A 22,510-nucleotide genomic window follows, 5' to 3' on the forward strand; every position below is an offset into this window, starting at 1 on the left:
AATTGTGCTTCTCAAAATTTAAATTTTGTTACAAATTATATTGTTAAATGTTAATTTAATAATTAAAGTCGATAATTTGTCACAATTCTTGAAGATGTTTATATATTCTTTGGAATGAGTATAAACAAATAGGATCTACTATCCAAGTTTATTGTATACTACAAAATATTAAGGGTCAAATCAGAAATTTTTGTTTATTTAGGGATCCCGTGAAAGCTAAAGAAAGTCGTTTCGAAAATTTTTGTTCATTCTGGGATACTGTGAGAGCTAAAAAATAAAATATGTTATCTGAGAAAATTTTGTTAGTTCAGGAATGTCGGCAGAAATTAAACAAGGTCATTTCCACATTTTTTAAGAAACAAAATGTCCCAGGAGACTCATTTTTGCCAGTTGGACGGCATTGTTTGTGCTACAAACTTCCAAATCAAATGACGCCCTGGACGACCGCCCATAAATCCCACCCCTCGGGTAGGCTCTGGTCACCACGGGTGAATGTCTCCAAGTCAGGTATTAGTGAAAAATGTTGAAATTTTCAAAGCTTAATTCAGGACAGAATACTGTTGACAAAAGAGAAGAAAATAATATGTCAAGGGTCTGTAGTACAGTGCCATTCAATCTTTTCAAAAAGCTTAATTTTTTATTTTGGCAAAAAAGAGTGGGCCCCTTGTTAAATTTTTGTAAACACAATATTTTTGTTAAACTAAAAATATTTTATTGTTAAATGTTTAAAAACATATATTATAGTAAATACATTTAGATGTATTTATTTCAATTAGTATTAATGATTGCAATTTTTCAAAACTGATTTTATATTGAATTAAAATAAGATTTTGACAGTTGGTGAAAAAGTCGCATGGTAAACTAACCACATGGCAACATTGTTTAAATGTGCTGTCTTTAGGTTATGTTTTGAACAGCGACACTATGGTCAAAAAGAAGATCGACAACCGCATTCGCGTTTTAATTGAAAATGGTGCTAAATTACGTCACAGGACGCTTCTCCTGCTCGTGGGAGACAAAGCACGAGATCAGGTATGTCAGATATCACCTATTTTCATGTCAATCCCTCGAATATTTAACTTGAACACATTCGATTCCTCAGGTGCCGATTCTTTACGACATTCTCGTCAAGTCCACGGTGAAAGCGCGTCCCACTGTACTCTGGTGTTATAAGAACAAGGACGAATCCATCAGCAAGTGAGTTTAAATTTGTTTATTATATTGTGTGCAGATTATAATAAATTGTATTTTAAATTAAGTCATGGAAGAAAACGAGCTAAGAAGATTGCAGCAGGTAAAATTGACATATCCGAGGAGTCTCTATTCGACTCGTTCAGAGTAGCGACTACGATTCACGGTCGTTATTATTCCGAGAGTCATGCAATTTTGGGTCAAACGTATGGAGTTTGCGTTCTTCAGGTACTGTATCTATTATATTATATATAATAATTAAAAAATAAACTTTTATCAAAATTTTCTGTTTTAAATAGGACTTTGAAGCTCTAACTCCAAACTTAATGGCTCGCACTATTGAAACGGTAGAGGGAGGCGGATTAATTATATTTTTGCTTAAATCAATGACGTCATTGAGACAGCTGCATTCCATAGCTATGGACGTTCATTCGAGGTTCCGAACGGAAGCTTACGATCATGTATCGAATAGATTTAATGAACGGTTTCTACTCTCTCTTGCCGATAACGAGAGATGTTTGGTGTTAGATGACTCTTTGAATATTTTACCTATATCGTCTCTCACAGCCAAAGTCACTCCAGTTGAAAATATAACTGAAGTTAGTATTTTATTGTAATGTATACAAAGGTTTCCAAAAACTACATTTACATATATTTTCAGATTGTCGATGAAAGATTAACGGAGTTAATAGGCTCACTCTCGGATTCTCCACCCGCTGGACCTTTAGTCGGATTGTGTAAAACATACGATCAAGCAACAGCATTGGCTACGCTCATTAATACATTAGCCGATAAAGAGCCGAGGTAATGTTTAAAAATATAATACCAGCTTACAAATTTCAAAATATTTGTCATTTCTTATGTAAAATTGTGCACTGAATCCAAAATTAGGAAAGTAGAATAGTGCAAATATCTCTGGTTCTTGTTGGCCGATTGCAAAGTATTTTATATCAAATTAATGTTTATGAATTTATCAATGATTTTGGATCATTTTTTAGGAAAATTTAACATCTGCGAAAGTGGCCAACACCATTTTGATATTCGCGAAAATTTCGCGAAGCTGTTTTTAATGAATTAAGAATTGATATTTTATACATAAAATTATCCTGTTATTTCATAAACAATAATGAACATGTCAATTTCTATCTAAAGTTTTTTTCAAATTTATAAAAATTAGAGTATGTATGTGTAAATTGTAAAAAACGTTCTGCCATATAAAAGTCAAAGATTTACTCACTATTTAATTAATTTAATCAATAGCAGCGCCGCAATGGCGAAAATTGAAAACACATATAATTCTTTGAAAAATATTTAACCTTTCTAATGCCGTGCGAGCATTTTGTCACTCAATGTGGTCACGACTTATGCCACGCAAAACTTTTTTTCTTGCAAAAACTATTATTTACGCTAAGAAAAAATATTACAACCTGTGTTGGGTTGATAGTCATCTATAAAGAGGCATTAACAATTAAAATTAATAGCGAGTTTTAAAACCACGAAATCTTTTTTTTTCTTGAGCGGCGCCAGGGCTGTCCCTACGTCCATACATAATGTCGTGCACAAATAAAAAATAAAATAAATATCAAACGCTTGACTAAATGATTTACGTCATTGAGGCCTTTTAGGGATGTGAAGAAGGTCAACATGTGCTTTCCAAATGTTAATGACCATTTTTAAATTTAAAATTATGTAGCACTGAGCGCATAAATACATAATACGCATTGTGGCAGAAAAACAGTTAATTTTTATATATGTATCTGCAAATGTTTTTGACCAATGACGTCTGGAGACGTCAACATGAACGTCATTTCAGCTTTTCTCAGGAGGTTGGGGCAACATTTGGCCAGTTGGTGGTCGTTTTTTTCAATATTTTTAACACTGTGTGCCGCACACTCACGCGAATATAAATACAATTTTCAAACTGTCATTTTGTTAAAACTACATTATCAATAATTATAAAAATGAATGTGTATACTGACCCAATAGTATTCTTCATAATCCTTGAATTCAGGGGTTGTCAACCTTCTGGGTTCGGCACAAATATATTCGAAACACATAAAATACACTTTTTAAAAAAATAATATTATTTACACTTATTATATTATTATTATTCTATTGTTTATGTTACTATTATTCTTTTAACTATTTCGAATGATTATAATTATATTATATGTATGTTTATTTAATAATTTACGAGAGTATGATATTTGTCAAAACATTCTCCTAAATGGAGTGGCACACCGCATTTCTTTCACATAGATTTAAAAACAAAGGTATTGTGTGTAAGCTAATATAATGAGAACCCTTGATTTGTAAATGGTCATTTGACTTAGGGTTAAAAACAAATTTGCTGTTAAAAATTACAGCTGGATTTTATAACTCGGAATGAAAAATATCATGTGTGAAGATTCGACATGGAGCATAGATTAGATCGTAAATATTAAACTCGAGCGAAAGCAAAAAAGCGCCATAAAATGACGATGTCAGAAAGAATTCCTTGAAGTCAGATTCGAAAAAAGCACGTTAACTTGTTCACAGCTCCAAGGCGACGTAAATTTATCGCGAAATGCACTGCTCGGATGCATCTGTATGAATTTGGCAACATTGATTCTAATAAAAATATATTTCATTTTGGTATGTTATATAAAACCTATATTATTACTGAAGACAATCGTCAAAAATAAACAAAGGAAACGCTAATAATTTTTATAATTTTATTTTGTATAAAGAAAAATTAAAAAATAACATCCATACATTCATAAAATAGATTCGAGACTTTCTTTGAGAGATAATCCGAGAATTTCTAGTATAGAATCAGAGACATCATTTCAGCTTCTTTTAATATTCCTATTTCATTAAGATTCACAGTATTTAATTAAATGACATGCATTCTGGCTAAATGTATAGGGGGCGAATGTCCCCCCGAGTGTGGCGCCGATATAATTAACAAGTACCAAAATTTGTTTTTAGTTTCAGTTTTTTTTATTGGATGTTGAAGCCCGATTTATTACATAAATAATAAGCGGCTGTTTATCAAAATCGGTTGGAAAATATGGAAGTTATAAGCATTCGAGTAAAAATATCGAAATTTAATTTTTACCCATTAAATGATTATCTTGACTTTATTGCTTATAATGTTATATATATATAAATTTCAAATGGTATTAAAAATGACTTAAGTTCAATTTGCTCCGTTTACTATTTGTATTGTCAGTTTCTCGAGTGAGTTTTGTTATTAGCTCTAAAGCACACGATACAATATACACACATGAGAGCTTGATATGGATATACGTTCAATATACTTATCATTATTGACAGTTAATATGAAATTCAATTATTTTTTAATTTGATATAAAAAACTTTGCAAATGGCCAAGTAAAACCGGAAATATTTGCAATTAAGTCAAAACACTTTTTTTTAGAATGGAAAATACGGGATTTTATCAATGTTCAGAAAACTGTTCTACTTTCTTAATTTTGGATTCAGCGTGCGTTTTCACATTAGAATTGGCTGTCAAATGTTATTGGTCAAAATCGCTGTAAACTAATGTAATCGATTCAAAGACGGATTTTATAGTACTGTGTATTTTCAGACCACCTCATTGTTTGACGGCCGCTAGAGGTAGAGGAAAATCTGCTTGTCTTGGATTAGCCATTTCGGCAGCCGTTGCTCTCGGTTACGTCAATATCTATGTAACGTCTCCGCATCCGGATAATTTGATAAGTCTGTTCGAGTTCGTATTGAAAGGATTAGATTCGTTACTATATCAAGAACACACTGATTATAACATAATCCGATCGACGAATCCTGAATTTAAAAAGGCCATTGTACGAATTAACGTATCGAGGAATTCCAGACAAACTATACAAGTATTTTAAACAATGAAATGATTGAATCCTCATTTAAAAAACTCGTATTGATAATGACTTTATTTTCAGTACATTGCTCCCGATGATCATTCACTGTTGGGTGCAGCCGATTTAGTATTAGTAGACGAAGCCGGTGCTATTCCATTACCATTGGTAAAAGAAGTGATTCAGCGCTCGCCGTTAGCCCTTCTTTCGTCTACAGTTTCGGGTTATGAAGGAACTGGACGATCACTGTCTCTTAAGCTCTTCAGTCATATTCAACAAAAAGATAATGCACCTCCACCGGTAAGCTATTTATTATAATATTGAAATAATCAGCAGACTTCAAAGCTAATATATATTTTCAGCTAACTTTAGACGAACCGATCAGGTATCGACAAGGCGATCCGGTAGAAAGCTGGTTGAATAATTTGCTTTGCTTAGATGCGACTCTGCCTCCGAGCGTCGGCGCTGGTTGTCCGCCTCCGGCTTCTTGTGAGCTCTTTTACGTTGATCGAGATGCTCTGTTCTGTTATCATAAAGCAGCCGAAGCGTTTTTACATAGATTGATCGCTATATACGTTTCGAGTCATTACAAGGTAAAATTTCAATAAAAATATACGAAGATTCAATAATTTATTTATTGTGTTACCTTTTACAGAACAGTCCAAATGACATTCAAATGCTCGCTGATGCATCTTCTCATAATTTGTTTTGTCTTTTGGCTCCAACTTCTCCGAAAAGTGTGAGTCTGCCTGAAGTTTTATGCGTCGTTCAAATTTGTATGGAAGGAAAATTATCAAATAAGTGAGTTTTATATAATAAAAATAATAATCTTGTGTATGATTGTAACCCATTGACTCGACTAATAAAAAATGTGTTTTAAGGTCTGTAACAGACGGAATGGGCAGAGGAAAGAAAGCCGCCGGCGATTTAATTCCATGGAACGTTTGCGAACAATTCGGCGATCGAGATTTTCCTCAATTGTGTGGTGCTCGTATCATCAGAATAGCAACTCATCCAAACTATCAAAAAGTATGTACTAATCTTGAGGGTATGCGTAAAATATCATATTGTAGGTGTAATGAACATGCACGATACAACATGATGCCGATAAGTAAACTTAATTTATCATAAATAAACAATATTTGAATTCAGAATATTATTTTTAAATTAGATAGTAGATTCTGTTGACTAACAAAATTTGCTGAAATATATACGAGATCAATTTTTATAAAAAGTTTCATGTTTATATGATTAAAACTACTGTAGTTATTGTGTCGTAAAAAATGGCTTTATATTAAAAGGTCAGAATTTAAGCGGTCAGAATAAATATTAACGGTCAGAATTTATATTAATTCATCAGAATTGATATTAACCGGTAAGAATCGTTTTGACAAATGGTTAGAATAATTTTTTTCAGTCAGTATTTATTGCAATTTATTGGTCATACATACAATTTAATAGATTCGTTGAGAATTATTCATGGAGTGTTCACTGTTCTGAGTGACAGTTTAGGTGCGAGCGAGATATTTTATAAGATATTATTTATATACAGTAAACCCTTTAAAAAGTTTCCTATAGCGTACGCGGCAGTCCCTCCTATAGCATTCCCTCGTATAGTGTAGTTTTTGTAACTGTTTGTCCCTTGACTTCGCTAGACATATTCTGTGACGGGATATTCATCACAATGCATTATGTATACACTTTTCAGGGGGTTTCAACCATTCTAATTTTTTATAATAAATTTATTTAATTATGTAATACATGTCCATTACAAATTTAAAAAAGTATTAAAGAATCATAAAATATATTTAATTATATGATATAAGACACTTTATATCCAACATTAAAATTTTAGTGCATTTAAAATAATACGTAATCTTTCTAAACTTAAGTAATTTTTTATTTCAAAATTTAATTGCAAAACCCATGTAAATATAATAATTTATTCAAAACGATTGTTCCACAGAGCGATCTGCTGAATTAAAAAAACAAGTAGAAAATAAAATTCGAGAAGAAATGCAGACAGAAGACAATAAAGAAAATTATTCTGTTATTAATGAAAGTGGTTATAAAATTAAGGTATTAAAAAGGTCTCAACGGAACGTGATATTAGATGACTCTGACAGTAATTAAATGCATAATTTCACGATTTAAGATGTTTAACTTTTTTCATTTCTACCATTATTGTTTTTTATTAATATCCTAAATAAAACATAATGTATAAATTTAATAAATTTATATTTATTCATTGTAGGCTTACACATTTTAACTCAAAAAACTTGCGTTTGACTCCCCTGGCACTCGCAAAATCAATAACATTCTTCGCGCGCATGTCGCAATAAGAACATAGGGCACATGCTCTTGTTTACAAACTAAATACAAGGTCATCTAATACATAAAAAATGGGAAAAAATGTTTGATTTGCTGATTTCGTTAAATTCACAAAATACAGTTGAAAGAACCTAATCTCAAATTTTGTATGGGTTCCTAGTCCCCTATAGCGTAATATTCCTATAACAAAGTCCCAATCTACGTTATAGGGGGGATGACAATACAATATTTTTTTTATTCATATGATTGTCCTATATTTTTATTCTGACCATAAGCTATTTTTATTTTATTTGATATTTATTCTGACCTTAAATAATGTAATTATGACCATTCATTATTTTAATTCTTTTTGTCCTGTTTTTAATCTAACCTTTTGATATTTATTCTGATTCTGAATAATATAATTATGACCAGGCAGTTAATAAAATTCAGACCGAGATTTTATTTTTATTCTGATCATTTAAAAAAATTCTCACCAAATTGACCTTTTGCAAAATCTTATACCAATCTAAGTATCTAAATTTAGATTTTAACATGTCGTTCTTACTGTTTCACAATCTAATAAAATTGAAAAAATTCTAGATGGGCTATGGCAAAAGAGCTTTGCAACAACTAGCTCTCTATTATTCGGGTGAAATTCCGTGCATCAACGAAGGCAAAGATAAAGAAAATCACGATATGAATAAAATTGATGAAGACGACATCGGTTTGATGAACGAGGTGATTAAACCTAGGAAAAATCCACCCACTCTCCTAAAGAGACTCTCCGAAAGGCCAGCCGAGGCTTTAGATTACATTGGCACATCTTTCGGTCTAACTGAACAACTCTTAAAGTTTTGGAAGTCTCAAAAATACGTGCCCGTCTATGTCAGGTATGTGATTTGCTCCTATATTTCTATTAACATAAAATTGATATAAAACTGTATTTTAGCCAAAAATGTAACGATCTAACCGGCGAGAACTCTTGCATTATGATAAGAACTCTCGGTGAAAATTCCAGCGATTGGTTACCAGAATATTTTATGGATTTTCGCAAGAGGTTCACTAAACTATTGCCTAAATCGTTCAAGAAATTCCCGGTGTCTTTGAGTCTTTCGACGATCTCCAATAATCACGTGGTTATCAAAAAAACAGGTATAAAGAAAATCTTTGAGGATTTTTAATAATATGATTATTAAAATTAATATATTTTTAGATATGACTCCAGAATTAATTAATCAATATTTTACGGGGCACGATTTAACTAGATTGGAATCGTACACTAGACAGATGGTCGATTATAATCTAATCAGTGATTTAACTAATGATCTTGCTTTCTTATTCTTCCATTGTAGTATAACGGCTAAGCTAGACCCTTTACAACAGGTGAGATAAAATTTATATAATATTTAAATATTAAAAGTTTATTATAATTGCATTAAATTTTAAAGGTTATTTTATTGGGCTATGGACTACAACATAAAATGATTAATTCGATCGCTTCAGAATTAGAATTGCCTGCTTCACAATTACTAGCTAAATTTTACGATAGCTGTAAGAAACTTTATACGGCTTTAAACAATGTTCTGGAAAGAAACGTAGCCAAGAGTATCGGTTTTAACAATTCAGTGTCCGATAACACTGTAAATCAGGCTCCTTTAGCTCAGTCTTTGGACGACGAACTCACCTTGGCTGCTAAGGTAAGCAATTAATTAGAATATATTTATATGCTCAGTTACTCATTGCGTCTGTAATAATTTCGAGAAAGGAGTTGGAAAAAAAGCAACGTAAAGCAGTAGCGCGTTTAAAGGATGACGATCTAAAGCAGTATCGAATAAAGGGATCCGAGAATGATTGGAAACAGGCACTGAACTTTACGACAAAAAATAAAAACACCAATTTGATTTCGGTCAAAAGGTTTGTGGAGCTAATTATTGTTTATTTCATGTATATTTATACTAATAATTATTTTGATTTGCAGCGGCATCAAACGGCTCAATGAAACACCAAACGATGAACTGGCTGATGTAATGCCGAGTAAAAAGAATAAAAAATCTAAACATAAGCATCAAAAACATTAGCGTTAATATAACTTTGTTATATGTTTTAAATATAATATTTTATTAAAATATTACAATGAATATGCAGTGTTATTTATTTATATTCTAAAAGTGAGAAGTAAAGTTTCTAGAAAATACTATTATGAACAGAAATGCAGAACCAGTCTGGAGTTGAAATAATCTTCCTGTAATTTTATAATGTTATTAATTTACTGGTGCTATTTAACAGGGAATTATTTTGAGAAATATGTTCATTAAAATAAATACTTTGTTCCATAAAACGAATTGTTTGTGTATTTATGTAAGGTAAATCTTCGGATTTTTCTTCGTAAAGGGATTTGTTGCAGATAATTATTCAGTGTACACTTTTTGACTAATACATGTTCACTCGCATCTAATCTGTGCAAATAATTCGTTTTATGGAACAATTATTTTACATATTGCTCATTTAAATTGCGCTCTTAAATTTAATTACTATAAAATAACTAACGATAAAATTGTTGCTAATTTATTTGTTATAACTCAAATGGGTATTATTAATAATGTAATAAAAATATGACAGTGACTTGGGCAAGGAGTTTGTTTGTATACTAACTAGCCTGAGCTTCGTTCGGGCAAATCTTGTTTTCAACTATTTTCTAATAAAATGTAAGAAAAATCTGACAACTTTTGGAATCCTATTCTCACCAAAATCCAACTATTGAATGGGTAATAAATATAAGGTGACAAGATTTTAACTAAAATTAAATAGGCTGTCTCGGAAATTTTTGTTTGAGAACATTGCTGCGGGAACTAAAGAAATCATTTTAAAAATTTCGTTCAAAGGCCATTTCCAAAATATTTTTGAGAAGGAAAAATTGCTACAGGAGTTCAAAAAAAGGGTCTGGAATTTTTTATTCAAAGAGGATAAAAAAGGACAATTTTTTTGAGGAGGATATCTGGTTACCTTAGTTAATAACCCTTTAACTCAAAATAAATGGTAAATAAAAATTTCCGTCAAACTAACAGTCGATAGTTTAAAAGCCCACTAGTAAACAGAAAACAGCTGTGCCATAAAGAACAGCTGATCATATTTAAAATTTATTATGTTATCATTCTGTTCATCGGGACTTTAAATTGTATGCGATTTGTTATGTTGTAATTTACAATTACAAAACAATACAAGTGAACATATTTTTTCTATATATTAAAAATACTATTTAATCATAAAGAATAGAATCAAGATAGGAGCTATGAAATAGTTCAGTAATTTGGAACTTTTTACCTGCGAAACCAATGGCGGAATATAAAAGTTAAATACATATATACTATGTATAATATATCCAACACAAAATTTTGAAAATATCTGAAATTAAATATATACAAATATAATCATTACTACAAACAGACTTGGAAATCCGATCCCAGATGATTTATAATATCTATAAATCCCGGGCTTAGTAAATATAATCACGAATATTTTGTGATAGACTTTTTTATCAAAAACAATCGATATGGTTTTAGTAAAATTTAAATGTTCGATACACCTGCACTTGTCACGTGCGGGGTATCATAAAACATATGTATATGATTATACATTATAGTATTCAACAAACAAGCAAACTCAATTAGTACATTTCCTCTTTTGATCTTAGATGTTTTGTAATATTATAATATGTATTATATCACGGTTTCTTTATCTAAATTTTTTTACAATTATGTAGGGTATATAGAATTTAATAATATAAGACAAATAAAATCTCAGATCACTCTTTGCGTGGCATGCGATACTAATACAATGTAGGGCGTCGTCTTTTATCGTACATTTTAGAATATTATTAAATTGTGCTGCATCTAGGTTCAGCAGCCTGCTTGTTTAAAATGAGTGATACAATATATTTCACACAAGGCTTGATGAGCATCTCTTCAATTGTATGAACTTCGCCAATAAGTGTAATGCAGTAACAATGTTTCCTTATTTGAAGCATAGATTGTGGAAACCATATAGGTACATTGGAAGGTCCAAAACAAAGCAGATATTATTTAATTATTTTTAATCTTTTGTTGTAGCCTGACAGGCGTATTTCCAATGTGTTACAACGGGGTAAATTTGTACCAACTGGGTAAGTCAATCAGACATGAATATCTACAAATAAAGCTAACATGAGATTCCGACAACGCGAGATACGAGAGTTTGTACGAACTCGAAACCATGACTAGCAACGCCGGCTACCGAGAAATAGAAGACTGAGAATGCAGCTACTTCCCTCTTCAATTAAAATACCATACCAATTCACTAACACCAGTTCAGTTTACTGCTGTCGTTTAGCAAATTATTAAAAAAATCATATTATCCCGGAGCTGGTCCGGTTCATATTATTTAATTTTGATATTTTTGACTTTTTTTTGTTTACTTCTTTACATGTATTATTTTTTGTGTACCAGATATTCAACTCCTACCATTAAAGAACATTGTTATTATCAAACTGAAAAATATTATAAAAGTATTCAAATCCACTAATCTCAGGAATCGGTGATTACGACAAAAAAAATGAAACACATGCATAAACTTTTATAAAGAATAAACTTTTTGCTTCCAGATAGTAAGAATTCTTTCGACCTTAAGATAAAACTTAAATATCCCACTATTTGTAAAAAAAACTTGTATCTTTGTATATAATACAGTGAATATGTATTTTTCAGTGAAACAATAAAGGAACCGGACTAAAAAAAATTTTTGTGTAATTCACAGTACAATTAAATTTTTTCTTAAATTTGCAATTATGTTAAAATCATTTTTTCACAAAAATGACTCAAATGTCATAGGTCAGAAATTTTATTGGTAACAAAAAATCAATATTTAACAAATTTGTGAGATTGACATTCGGAGTCAATACGTTGCTTTTAATAGAACAGTTGACAAATTTATAAGAGAAGGATATGCCACGTACCATATAAAAGGGTAGCCCGTGTATTGATCTGAGATTGCTCCGAAAAGTTACATACAATCTTATTTATATCATTTTGGCAGGTAGTTATCTAATTTCTGAATAGGTACAGCTTATAATGTCTGTGAATGCATTCATCTATTCCGTTTAAAATATTTAATTACTAGTTGGTTATATAATTTAGCAGGAACCAAAATAACCGATTTAAATTTGGTGGCCCTTATAAGGGCCTTTTGTCAATACAAATCTGGATGTCAATTTATGCTTTCTTTTCGGTCTTCTTGGGTAACAAAACGGCTTGAATGTTGGGTAGGACACCTCCTTGAGCGATTGTGACTCCAGAAAGGAGCTTGTTCAATTCTTCGTCATTGCGGATGGCCAATTGAAGATGCCTAGGGATGATTCTGGTCTTCTTGTTGTCGCGAGCAGCATTACCTGCCAACTCGAGAACTTCAGCTGCTAGATACTCCATAACAGCTGCCAAATATACTGGAGCTCCAGCGCCGACTCTTTCAGCAAAGTTGCCCTTTCTTAAAAGACGATGAATACGACCGACGGGGAACTGAAGTCCAGCACGATTCGAGCGAGACTTCGCCTTTCCCTTGACTTTTCCTCCTTTTCCGCGTCCAGACATGATAATCGATTATTTTACGTACGACCGATTCGAAGGAACTCCGACGGAGAGAATAAATTTAGCCAGTTCTCGCAATATTATATAATTAATGAGAGAGCGCTTGCGCGTCCCCGCCTACGTGATATACGAATCGCTTGTATAACTCGTTAGTAATCAATACAGGTGGTGTTTTGCGCCACGCGCTCATTCGTTCTGACGCAGCGTCACAGCAAAGTCTCACCATGGCACCGAAGACCAGCGGAAAGGCGGCGAAGAAGTCTGGCAAGGCTCAGAAGAACATCACTAAAACTGACAAGAGAAAAAACAAGAAGAAGAGGAAGGAGAGCTACGCCATCTACATCTACAAAGTATTGAAGCAGGTCCACCCAGACACTGGAATTTCCTCGAAAGCGATGAGCATCATGAACAGTTTCGTCAACGATATCTTCGAACGCATAGCTGCCGAAGCGTCTCGTTTGGCTCATTACAACAAACGTTCCACTATCACCAGCAGGGAGATCCAAACCGCCGTCAGACTCTTGCTTCCTGGTGAATTGGCCAAGCATGCCGTTAGCGAAGGCACCAAAGCCGTCACCAAATACACCAGCTCTAAGTAACCATAGATTACTACATCGATTGAAAAGGCCCTTTTAAGGGCCACCACATGTTTCTTTCGGTTTTGGATGCTGTTCATTGCTAAATATTAAAATTTAAATCAAAGTTTAATTAATCGAGACATTCTAAATTTAATCAATTACTACTGTATATTATCCGTCAATTGATATACATTTACATAATGTTTGTATATGACGCATTTACTTTATTTTTAGATTATGACTACATACCTATTTTTATTAGTATCAACGAGCTGAAAACGGACCGTTATAGTATCAAGACGTTTGTAATAAATAACCATATTTTTTACTTACTTCATATGTTTTTTTTATTATCAGTCAGACGTGTTTATTTTTAAAGGGATTTGGCGAGGGTACTGTTAGTCGAAGAACTGTAAAGTTGTGGACAGAGAAATTTCGTACTGGCAATTTTAAACTTGAAAATGAGCTGCACTGGATACTGGACACTGAATACTATAAAAAGGTTTAAAAATGGGTACCGCAAGAAAAAATAGCAATGTCACAAAGTATGTTTTTCATTTGTTCTCAAAAACAATAAGGTACCATTCTAAAAGAAAATCATTACCTGGAATGAGAAATAAATAGGATACGATAACCTGAAGAGGTCAAGACAATGATGAAACCAAGTTTACACAGGAAAAAAATATGATGGTATTTTGGGGGAATTATTTATCGATCGTTTCTTAAGACAGGCTAAACTATTAATTATATTGTAGGGAAATTAATACCATGCGTAGAAAATTAACTGTTCTTAATAATGCGAGACATCAATTAAGGAAGGATGCAGATGGGAGCATTTGCCTCCCTATGAATTTGAACAGAAAAATTCATGACTTTTATTGAAATATTATAAATCTTAACTGGCCAACGTTTGCCCCCCCCCCCTTCTCCTGGAAATAGCTAAAATAACGTCACTGATTCTCGGGTTATCCCTCAATGAAAATGTATTCTAATAATATTTTTTTAAATATGTCATTTCAGTGAAATTATATCGAAACACATTTTTACCGGTAGATATATATTTTTACTAGTAAGAATATACTTTATATGCTAGTAAAATGATACGATTTAAATTTTTCTATTCGTAGTAATATTTACATTTACATATATATTATTATTTATTTACATGTGATGTTACAGGGAATGTATTTTTCAGTTAAGATATATTTTCTGTAGCGCCAGAGTTACGCACAGGCAAAGCAGGCGCCCGCCTATGGCGGTCAAATTAAATTTCAATTACAAATTGCAAAATAATAATAAGGTGTAAAAAAATAATTCTAATATAAACAATCTAATAAATTTTCAAAATTTTCCAAAAATAATACAGTCATTTCTAAATAAAGTAGTTTTAATAGAATTGATATTAAAAGGTCAGAATTTACATCAATTGGTCAGAATTTATATTAGATGTTTAGAATTTAAATTGGACTAGTCAGAATTTATATTAAATGCTCAAAATTATTTTGACAGATGATCAGCGACATTTTTTTCAGTTCGGTATTTATTCCAGTTCATTGGTTAGTACTTATAAAGAAGTGTCAGTATTTATATTATATGATCTGTATTTTAACGACAATATCAGTTTTATGTTGACAGATGTTCAGTATAAAAATACATGGTCGTCATCAAGGTGTTTTAGGGGCAACTTATTCGGTTGGGCTCGCAACATTTTCGGATGGCAATACCAAGTCACGAGTGATCTCCGTTGCCGCTCTGTCGTTATTCCCCTTCATACGTCGCTCTAAATATTATACCTTCGCGTCCTACATTTGTTGAAAGTTTTTCATTGGGTGTTCAAATTCTGACCAACGCCTGTTTTGGTGCGATATTTTTAATAAGATATTTTTAAAATAAATAATTTATTGCCCATTTATATTTATAAATGTGGTAATTTTTTTGAAATATATGATCGTTCTATATTTTAATTCTGATTATTTTATATGTTTATTATGACCGTATGCTATTTTTATTCTAACCGTTTGATATTGATTCTGGCTCTGAATAATCTTACTAAAAAACGACTATTTCATATGAAACGAGAAATAATCTATACAAGCTATCATGACTTATTTTCTGATTATACATACTATATAGCTATAAATGACCTATTTCGTTTATTTTTTGATTATATGTTTTCGCTTCCATAATATAACAATTATTTGTATTATTTTTTATTTAACTTATTTTTTTATTTTATCTTATTTCTTTTTTTAATACATACATATATGTATGTAAATTTCCAGGCTAATATTTTTAATCTAGTCCAAAATCGTGGGAAACCACATAAATGAATCGTGAACTATTTTTATAATAATAAAACAATACTATATCAAAAAAAAAATTGACTCCATATTGGCAAAAAGTAAAATATTAGTTATTTTTAACTATTCAAATATAATATTTTAAATATTCATGTTGCTATAAAGACTCATTTAGTTGCTGATAAGGGCTTTATTATCAGTAATAAATTTCAGCATTCACAAATTGGTATGCTTAAATATTACATAATCGATAGATTTTTACATGTATACTGAGTATACATCACTGGAGCACGCAATTTTTTTCTTTTGCACTTTAAAAGTTAACGGTAGTGGCTAATATAAATATTAAAACAAAATTTCTGTATTAATTTCATATGAATTATAATTGGGTCTCAAAATCAAACCACTTCTAATTTATAGTATATATGTATATAATAAACGGCGAAAACCCAAGTGTCTAAAGAGCCCATTTTCAAAGCTTTACTATATTATATTTAAGAGCATGAATGACTAAAGCAATTTTTGAAGACTCGTTTCGCATCATCATTATATGCAATAGCTAAACATCATCGGAAAGTATTACCATTTAATATTTTATTGTAAGTTTTTAATGCACCAGGTCTCCGTCATGTGACTCTAATGAAATATACAAATAATTTCTCCTTTCTCCAAATACATATAAGGGTGATTAATGAACTTAAAAAACACAAATTTAAGGACATATTCGTATTTTTTTAATTGAACATTTGATATATTTCATTAATTATGAAAAATAATATTAAATAAATGGCCGCCTCTGGATTATTTTCGATCACTATTTCATACATTTCGGGCGGTATCTCAGCTATAAATTGACGGATGTTGGTTTTTAGGCGCTCAAATGTTCGGGTTTATCGGCGTAGACACGACCCTTAGCCTAATTTTGACGGAATTGACCATAAGCTTCCGTAATTTTGATACATAATTCATTAATAATAGATAGATAAAACGTTAAATCGTATTTTTAGACATAGTATGACATTTATAAAACCGTTAATAATATTAGTAATAAAATATCAATATCTAAGATGAGTAATATATGGAATAAGCTTATTCTCTAATTGGTCGGGAATAGTATTAGACTACTCGAAAAGAACTGGATCTAAATCTGGAAGAAGAGGAATTATCCTTCAACAAAAATGAGCAACAAAGTTCTGATGGGCATTTTTTAAAAGCGAACCAAAAAATAAGCAACTGACATATGTTTATATGTACATATACATATGCGGTATGTATTCAATTATTTTAACTTTGTTGATTCAATATGTATTAGAAATGTGACCGCATAATGGTGAAATATGAGATCTTGTGGTAACATATTTAATCAAGTTAAAAATAAAAACATCCACTAAAATCAGATAAAAACCCATGGTCTAGGAAGTGCAAATTATGTTATATACTATACAATTTTATAAATTCAAAGGAATTATACTTATTGATAGTACTTAATCTCTGAAGCTGCAAAAAATATATTTTAAAGTGTCCTAATTTAAATTACTTTTGCCAGTTTTATGCTAGTTTTAAATTTACTATTCGGTATTCTTTTTCTTTTACCTTATTTGCGATTGTTGAAATAAACTATAATTTATTATTATATTAAGAAATGCAACAATAAATTACATTTAATTATTTATTTTAATATTATATAGAATTGTTACAATTCATATTAATTTATTGTAAGCTATATGATTTAGTCTAATAGGTAATTTAACGAGTAACAGATGTTCGAATATTATTGGTTGATATGAAGCAGAGTGGAGGGACAACATGCGTCTATAAATTCAGGTGCTGAAAAAATCCTAATCATAGATACGTTGCTGCTTGCGCCGCGAGGTTCGACTTCTTACTCACCAACATGACTGGTCGCGGAAAGGGAGGAAAGGGATTGGGAAAGGGAGGAGCCAAACGTCACAGGAAGGTGTTGAGAGATAACATCCAGGGCATCACAAAGCCGGCTATCCGTCGTTTGGCTCGCAGAGGAGGCGTCAAGCGTATCTCTGGTCTGATCTACGAGGAGACCAGAGGCGTGCTGAAGGTCTTCCTAGAAAACGTCATCAGAGATGCCGTCACCTACACCGAGCACGCCAAGAGAAAAACCGTGACTGCCATGGACATAGTCTACGCTCTCAAGAGACAAGGTCGCACCCTCTACGGATTTGGAGGCTAAACTACTGACTAATCAAACAATTGACATAAAAAAAGGCCCTTTTAAGGGCCACTAAACATTCAATCGGTTAGCAAATATTCATGCTATTAGTCTATAGCGATACGTAAAATCGAAAGCGAATTAGTCAAGTACATCAATGTACTTGAATAATTAAAGTGCACACGTGTTTTTTAAACACACGATATGGCTGAACGAGCGCACCAGATATATATTTTTTCGAACGTCTGCTGAGTCTAATAGCAAAAACAAACAACCTCCAATGATAACAAATGTCAATAACAGTTTTGCAGCATAATAATATATTTGTGTACAAAAAAATAAATATAAAGTGAAGAGTCTGGATATTCTATCCATGAGTTACATATTAGGTAAAAAATTGACTGAAATTTGTTCACGTGCCAGCTAAATTATTTTACGTGTCACCTCTTGCATGCGTGCCCTGGGTTAATCCAAATATTTTGATTATATGTGACGCATTGGAAAAACTTGTCAACTCATGATGGTCATAAATATTATTATTATTTTTTTTTGGAATTTTTGAAACTACAGAAAGAAATATGTTTAAAAAATCAGAAATGAACGGAAAGGTTTTATATTGGCTTGAAAATAAAAGGCAAAATGTGATAATTTTCAGTCATCATACATAACTTTATTTAAATTACGGAACAATTGAGTAATAAATGCAAAAATCTCATACTCTGATTCCATTTCTGCGACTGGATAAAGTGAGTGTTAGTTGCAAAACAGTTTAAAATAATATTATCAAATTGCGCACTAGATAAATATTCTTATTAGAATTTATGGAAGCATTACAAACCGATTGAAAAATAATAATGGCCCTAAAAAGGGCCTTTTCCAAAAGATATGAGGGTATTTACGTACATTTATTTCTTGACGGCGGTGTTCTTTATTGATGGTCTACCTCTGGAGGCTCCTGGTTTCTTGGGTTTCGGCGTTTTGGGCTTCGTGGGCGGTTTGTTGGATTTCTTCGCCTTTGTTGGCGTCTTCATCTTCTTGGGTTTGGCTGCAATCTTCTTTGTCGAAGTAGTGGCTTCTTTAGCAACCTTCTTCTGAGAGGTCACCGTTTTTTTAGCTATGGGCTTATTCTTCTTGATGCCTCCAGTTTTGACTCCAATCTTTTTGGCATCTTCCTTGTCCTTCTTGATCGCTGCTGCTTTGGTCTTATTGTCGAGTTTGAAGGAACCGGCGGCTCCTTTTCCTTTGGTGCGTATTAAAGCTCCGGTATCGACGGCAGAGACGATGTATTTCTTGATGAAAGGAGCCATTCTGTCTGCGTCGACTGTGTAGTTAACAGTGATGTATTTCTTGATGGCCTGCAGAGAAGAGCCTCCCCTCTCTTTCAGGTCTGCGATAGCCTTGTTCACCATCTCCGAGGTCTTCGGGTGCGTCGGTTTCTTAGCGGGCTTTTTCTCTACAACCGCTTTGGTCATCTTCGCTGGAGAAGCTGGGTCTGGACTTGCTACTGCGATGCTTACCATTGCAAACGTGTCGTCTCGTTCGAAACGAATGGACAGTATCGACTTGACTCTCACTACCTGAAAATAAACGTAGCACGCCGAAATTACTTAATCGCCCGAAATATTTTTAATCAATTCGTTTGATTTTTAACTTTATTGCTGATTATTTTTATTATTTACGATGTAATCGACAATATATAATAAGTAATTATCATATAAATATATTTAATAGGGTTTCACCCCATATTTAAAATAAAAAAATAACACTAACAAATTGCAGTCTATTGCCAAACTGCGACCGAGTACATGAGTACTTCTACTCATTGTCATTATGCCCATTTTAAAAACGTTTTTACAAAAATCAAATACTTTTTGAACACATTAAAAAATATATACACGTTACAAAATGCGCCCTCTTCAATACAAAGTATTGTTCTTGTAAATCAGTTCAGTGGTTAAACGTTAAAATAAATATCATTCAAGCTTATATAAAACTACGATCGTCATCTTTGTATTACATTGTAGATCTTAATTTTAAATATAGTACAAGTATATAATTCACTTACTGAATATTTAATTAAGGCACTCAATTACAATTAAATGTATTTAATAAAATTTACATTTTGATGACATTAAAATATTAAGATGTTGTAATTTAACACTGCGCAAAATGAAATGCAAAGTTCAGTTGACAATATTAATTATCAATAATGATTACAAAAAAAAATATTTGACGCTGTTCAAAATGTAATGTAGTATTTAGCAAATATAATAGGATTTTTTTTAAATAATTGCAAAGTATTTTTTGAGTAATATCATTGTTAATTAAACATCATCGTAGCCTACCGGTTTTTTTTTCAAGCGAAACTCTTAGAAAAGTTTATAATTTCGCACATCGCAAACTAACTTATATTACCCCCCCCCCCTTTTCAGTATCATAGAGAAATACAATTTTTTTTATATCCATCAAGAAAAATATTTTACCTCAAAACAATTGTAAGGTTTGCTTATTATTTTTTTAATACTTGATATTTTCGCTTAAAAGATTCCCTTATATTTTATATTACAGTCCTAAAATAATTTGTGCTAATGAGGGCATTGCTTTTTTAGCGATATCTATATACTTCTTTAAAGTCAATCAATGATTTGTTCTCCAAATCTTTAGCGAAAAGTAACAATTTATTTTCGAATGATCTTTGAGTATCGAAAACGAAGTGTTTTATACCTCGTTCGCCTAACGTTCATTAGGTCAAGTTGGGTTTAGTAAATTCGTGTAGGTTAAGTTTGGGTTTGAACAGCGAATGGACGTTTCGCACTTGTCAAGATGAATTTCGTAGTCATTTGAGAACAGCATATAATTTCAATAGCGCCTATCAATTAAATTACATATTCACTAGTCAAAATAGTTTTTACGCCCTTCTATTGACCAAAATTTGGTTTAAATATACTTCAGACAATACTCTTATATCAGAAATCCTTAGTAATATCGGTAAGGATAGCTATCACATTTTTAAAACATAGTGTAAGTGAAGTGCAGTTAAACTATGAGCAATATGCGAGATGTGACATCTGTCCGTACTTATTTTTCCGTTTATTTTCCCCTGAGAGAAATATTTTGAGCTTGACCTAATGAAAGTTCTAAAATATTAATTAGTTTTAGAACTTTCATTGGGTTAGGTTTGGTTTAGAGCAGTAAATGGACGTTTCGCATCTGTCATATATAGTTTCATAGATATTTTAGAGCAGCATATAATTTCCGTTAACTTATGTTTTTGCTAGTAGAAATATATATTCACTAGTGAAAATATAACTTTTCTGAAAAATGAACATTCACTATAACATTTTTACATCGCATATAAATAAATAATGATAAGTATGTAAATTTTATATTATACTAACACGTATGGAAAAAGTTAAATTATATCATTTTTCCAGCATCTGCCAGATAAATTATATTTTCACTGGTAAAAATATATATCTACCAGCGAAAATGTATTTTAATATGATTTCACTGAAATTACATATCATAAAAAATATTCTCGGTATAAATTTGCGACTATTTAGTTGTTTTCTTTAAGGGATAACCCAAAACTTTTTGGTTTAGAACCAGGGACGTCATTTCAACTTTTTCTGTTGGGGGGGGGGGGGGTAAAATTTAGGCAGTCAGTGATCGTTTTTTTTTAATATTTTGATTTCATTACAATTCATAGTATTTCATTAAATGAAATACTACAAATTTTAAAAAAGTTTGAAAAGGGCAAATTCAAGGGGGGAGCAAATGCCTCTCATTTGTTGAGTCATACTAATACATAATTTTGTTGCGAATTGTGCTGCGAAGGCCTTTTTGGAAGGAGTACTTTTTTTCGAATTTGTTCAAAGCTTTTATGTTTTTTTTTCTTCCCATTAATGTATTTGTATATAGGTTTTATTATGGCCATAATCTGGTGGCACTCTGGTTATACTGACGTGAGTTGGTAAAATACTTAGTGATACTAGATGGTCAGTAAGAGCAGATGCACAATCAAACCCGTAATACAATAAAGTTGGAACAGGGCTCTGAATATTTGTATACATAATATTATATATAGGGTCCCCTATAAATTTTTAATGCCCCTAGCCATATAAATCCGCCACTGGTTAAGAGGTTGGAAGACTACTGAGTACTTGCCTAGAATGTCGGTGCCACGCTCAGAATTCAATGTTATTAACGCTCACATTGCTGGTTTGGCCGTAACAGCTACGAAAGTGGTCAACAACATTTCACTACATAAATACGTTTTAAAATTTAAACAGGTTAGATGCAAACGTTGGTCAGAACAATGAACACTCCATGAATAACTTTCTGCGACAATCTAGTTAGAGGGAGGATTATATAAATTGGCAACGAAATTTAATTTAGGTAAATGGTTTATATATTTTAAAAATTGAATTAAACATTACGGTAATTATTTTGCTAGCATCGTATTATTTATTAA

General features: G+C 31.8%; 5 protein-coding genes across 6 annotated transcripts; 3 read left to right on the plus strand and 2 right to left on the minus strand.

Moving 5' to 3' along the window:
• The first annotated feature begins 893 nt into the window (after nucleotides 1–893).
• l(1)G0020 (RNA cytidine acetyltransferase l(1)G0020) lies at nucleotides 894–9,496 on the plus strand. 2 transcript variants are annotated; one of them, XM_088199531.1, is made up of 16 exons: nucleotides 894–1,032; nucleotides 1,103–1,197; nucleotides 1,260–1,419; nucleotides 1,491–1,790; nucleotides 1,853–1,995; nucleotides 4,784–5,060; nucleotides 5,130–5,345; nucleotides 5,408–5,638; nucleotides 5,701–5,846; nucleotides 5,927–6,074; nucleotides 7,959–8,248; nucleotides 8,308–8,510; nucleotides 8,572–8,741; nucleotides 8,807–9,055; nucleotides 9,124–9,272; nucleotides 9,337–9,496. In XM_088199531.1, the coding sequence occupies exons 1-16, from the start codon at nucleotides 925–927 to the stop codon at nucleotides 9,434–9,436; spliced, it is 2,985 nt and encodes a 994-aa protein (XP_088055657.1). In that variant the 5' UTR covers nucleotides 894–924; the 3' UTR covers nucleotides 9,437–9,496. The 2 variants fall into 2 exon arrangements, with proteins under 2 accessions (XP_088055657.1, XP_088055659.1); XM_088199533.1 differs by lacking the exon at nucleotides 9,337–9,496 and having other exon boundaries at nucleotides 9,120–9,248.
• Nucleotides 9,497–12,601: 3,105 nt separating this feature from the next.
• LOC148228898 (histone H2A) lies at nucleotides 12,602–12,978 on the minus strand. The gene has a single exon (XM_088200806.1). It carries the CDS (start codon nucleotides 12,974–12,976, stop codon nucleotides 12,602–12,604), a length of 375 nt encoding a protein of 124 aa, XP_088056932.1. The 5' UTR covers nucleotides 12,977–12,978.
• A 176-nt stretch (nucleotides 12,979–13,154) lies between these two features.
• LOC148228899 (histone H2B) lies at nucleotides 13,155–13,572 on the plus strand. Its single transcript, XM_088199596.1, has one exon. The coding sequence runs from the start codon at nucleotides 13,198–13,200 to the stop codon at nucleotides 13,570–13,572; it is 375 nt and encodes a 124-aa protein (XP_088055722.1). The 5' UTR covers nucleotides 13,155–13,197.
• Nucleotides 13,573–17,745: 4,173 nt separating this feature from the next.
• Nucleotides 17,746–18,074, plus strand: LOC148228900 (histone H4-like). Its single transcript, XM_088199620.1, has one exon. It carries the CDS (start codon nucleotides 17,746–17,748, stop codon nucleotides 18,055–18,057), a length of 312 nt encoding a protein of 103 aa, XP_088055746.1. The 3' UTR covers nucleotides 18,058–18,074.
• Nucleotides 18,075–18,680: 606 nt separating this feature from the next.
• Nucleotides 18,681–19,580, minus strand: LOC148228901 (histone H1-like). The gene has a single exon (XM_088200798.1). The coding sequence runs from the start codon at nucleotides 19,554–19,556 to the stop codon at nucleotides 18,942–18,944; it is 615 nt and encodes a 204-aa protein (XP_088056924.1). The 5' UTR covers nucleotides 19,557–19,580; the 3' UTR covers nucleotides 18,681–18,941.
• Nucleotides 19,581–22,510: the final 2,930 nt, after the last annotated feature.

Source organism: Plectrocnemia conspersa, unplaced genomic scaffold, assembly GCF_051122295.1.
Source record: "Plectrocnemia conspersa isolate PC_06_02 unplaced genomic scaffold, ASM5112229v1 ptg000012l, whole genome shotgun sequence".
NCBI classification, from domain to species: Eukaryota; Metazoa; Arthropoda; class Insecta; order Trichoptera; family Polycentropodidae; genus Plectrocnemia; species Plectrocnemia conspersa.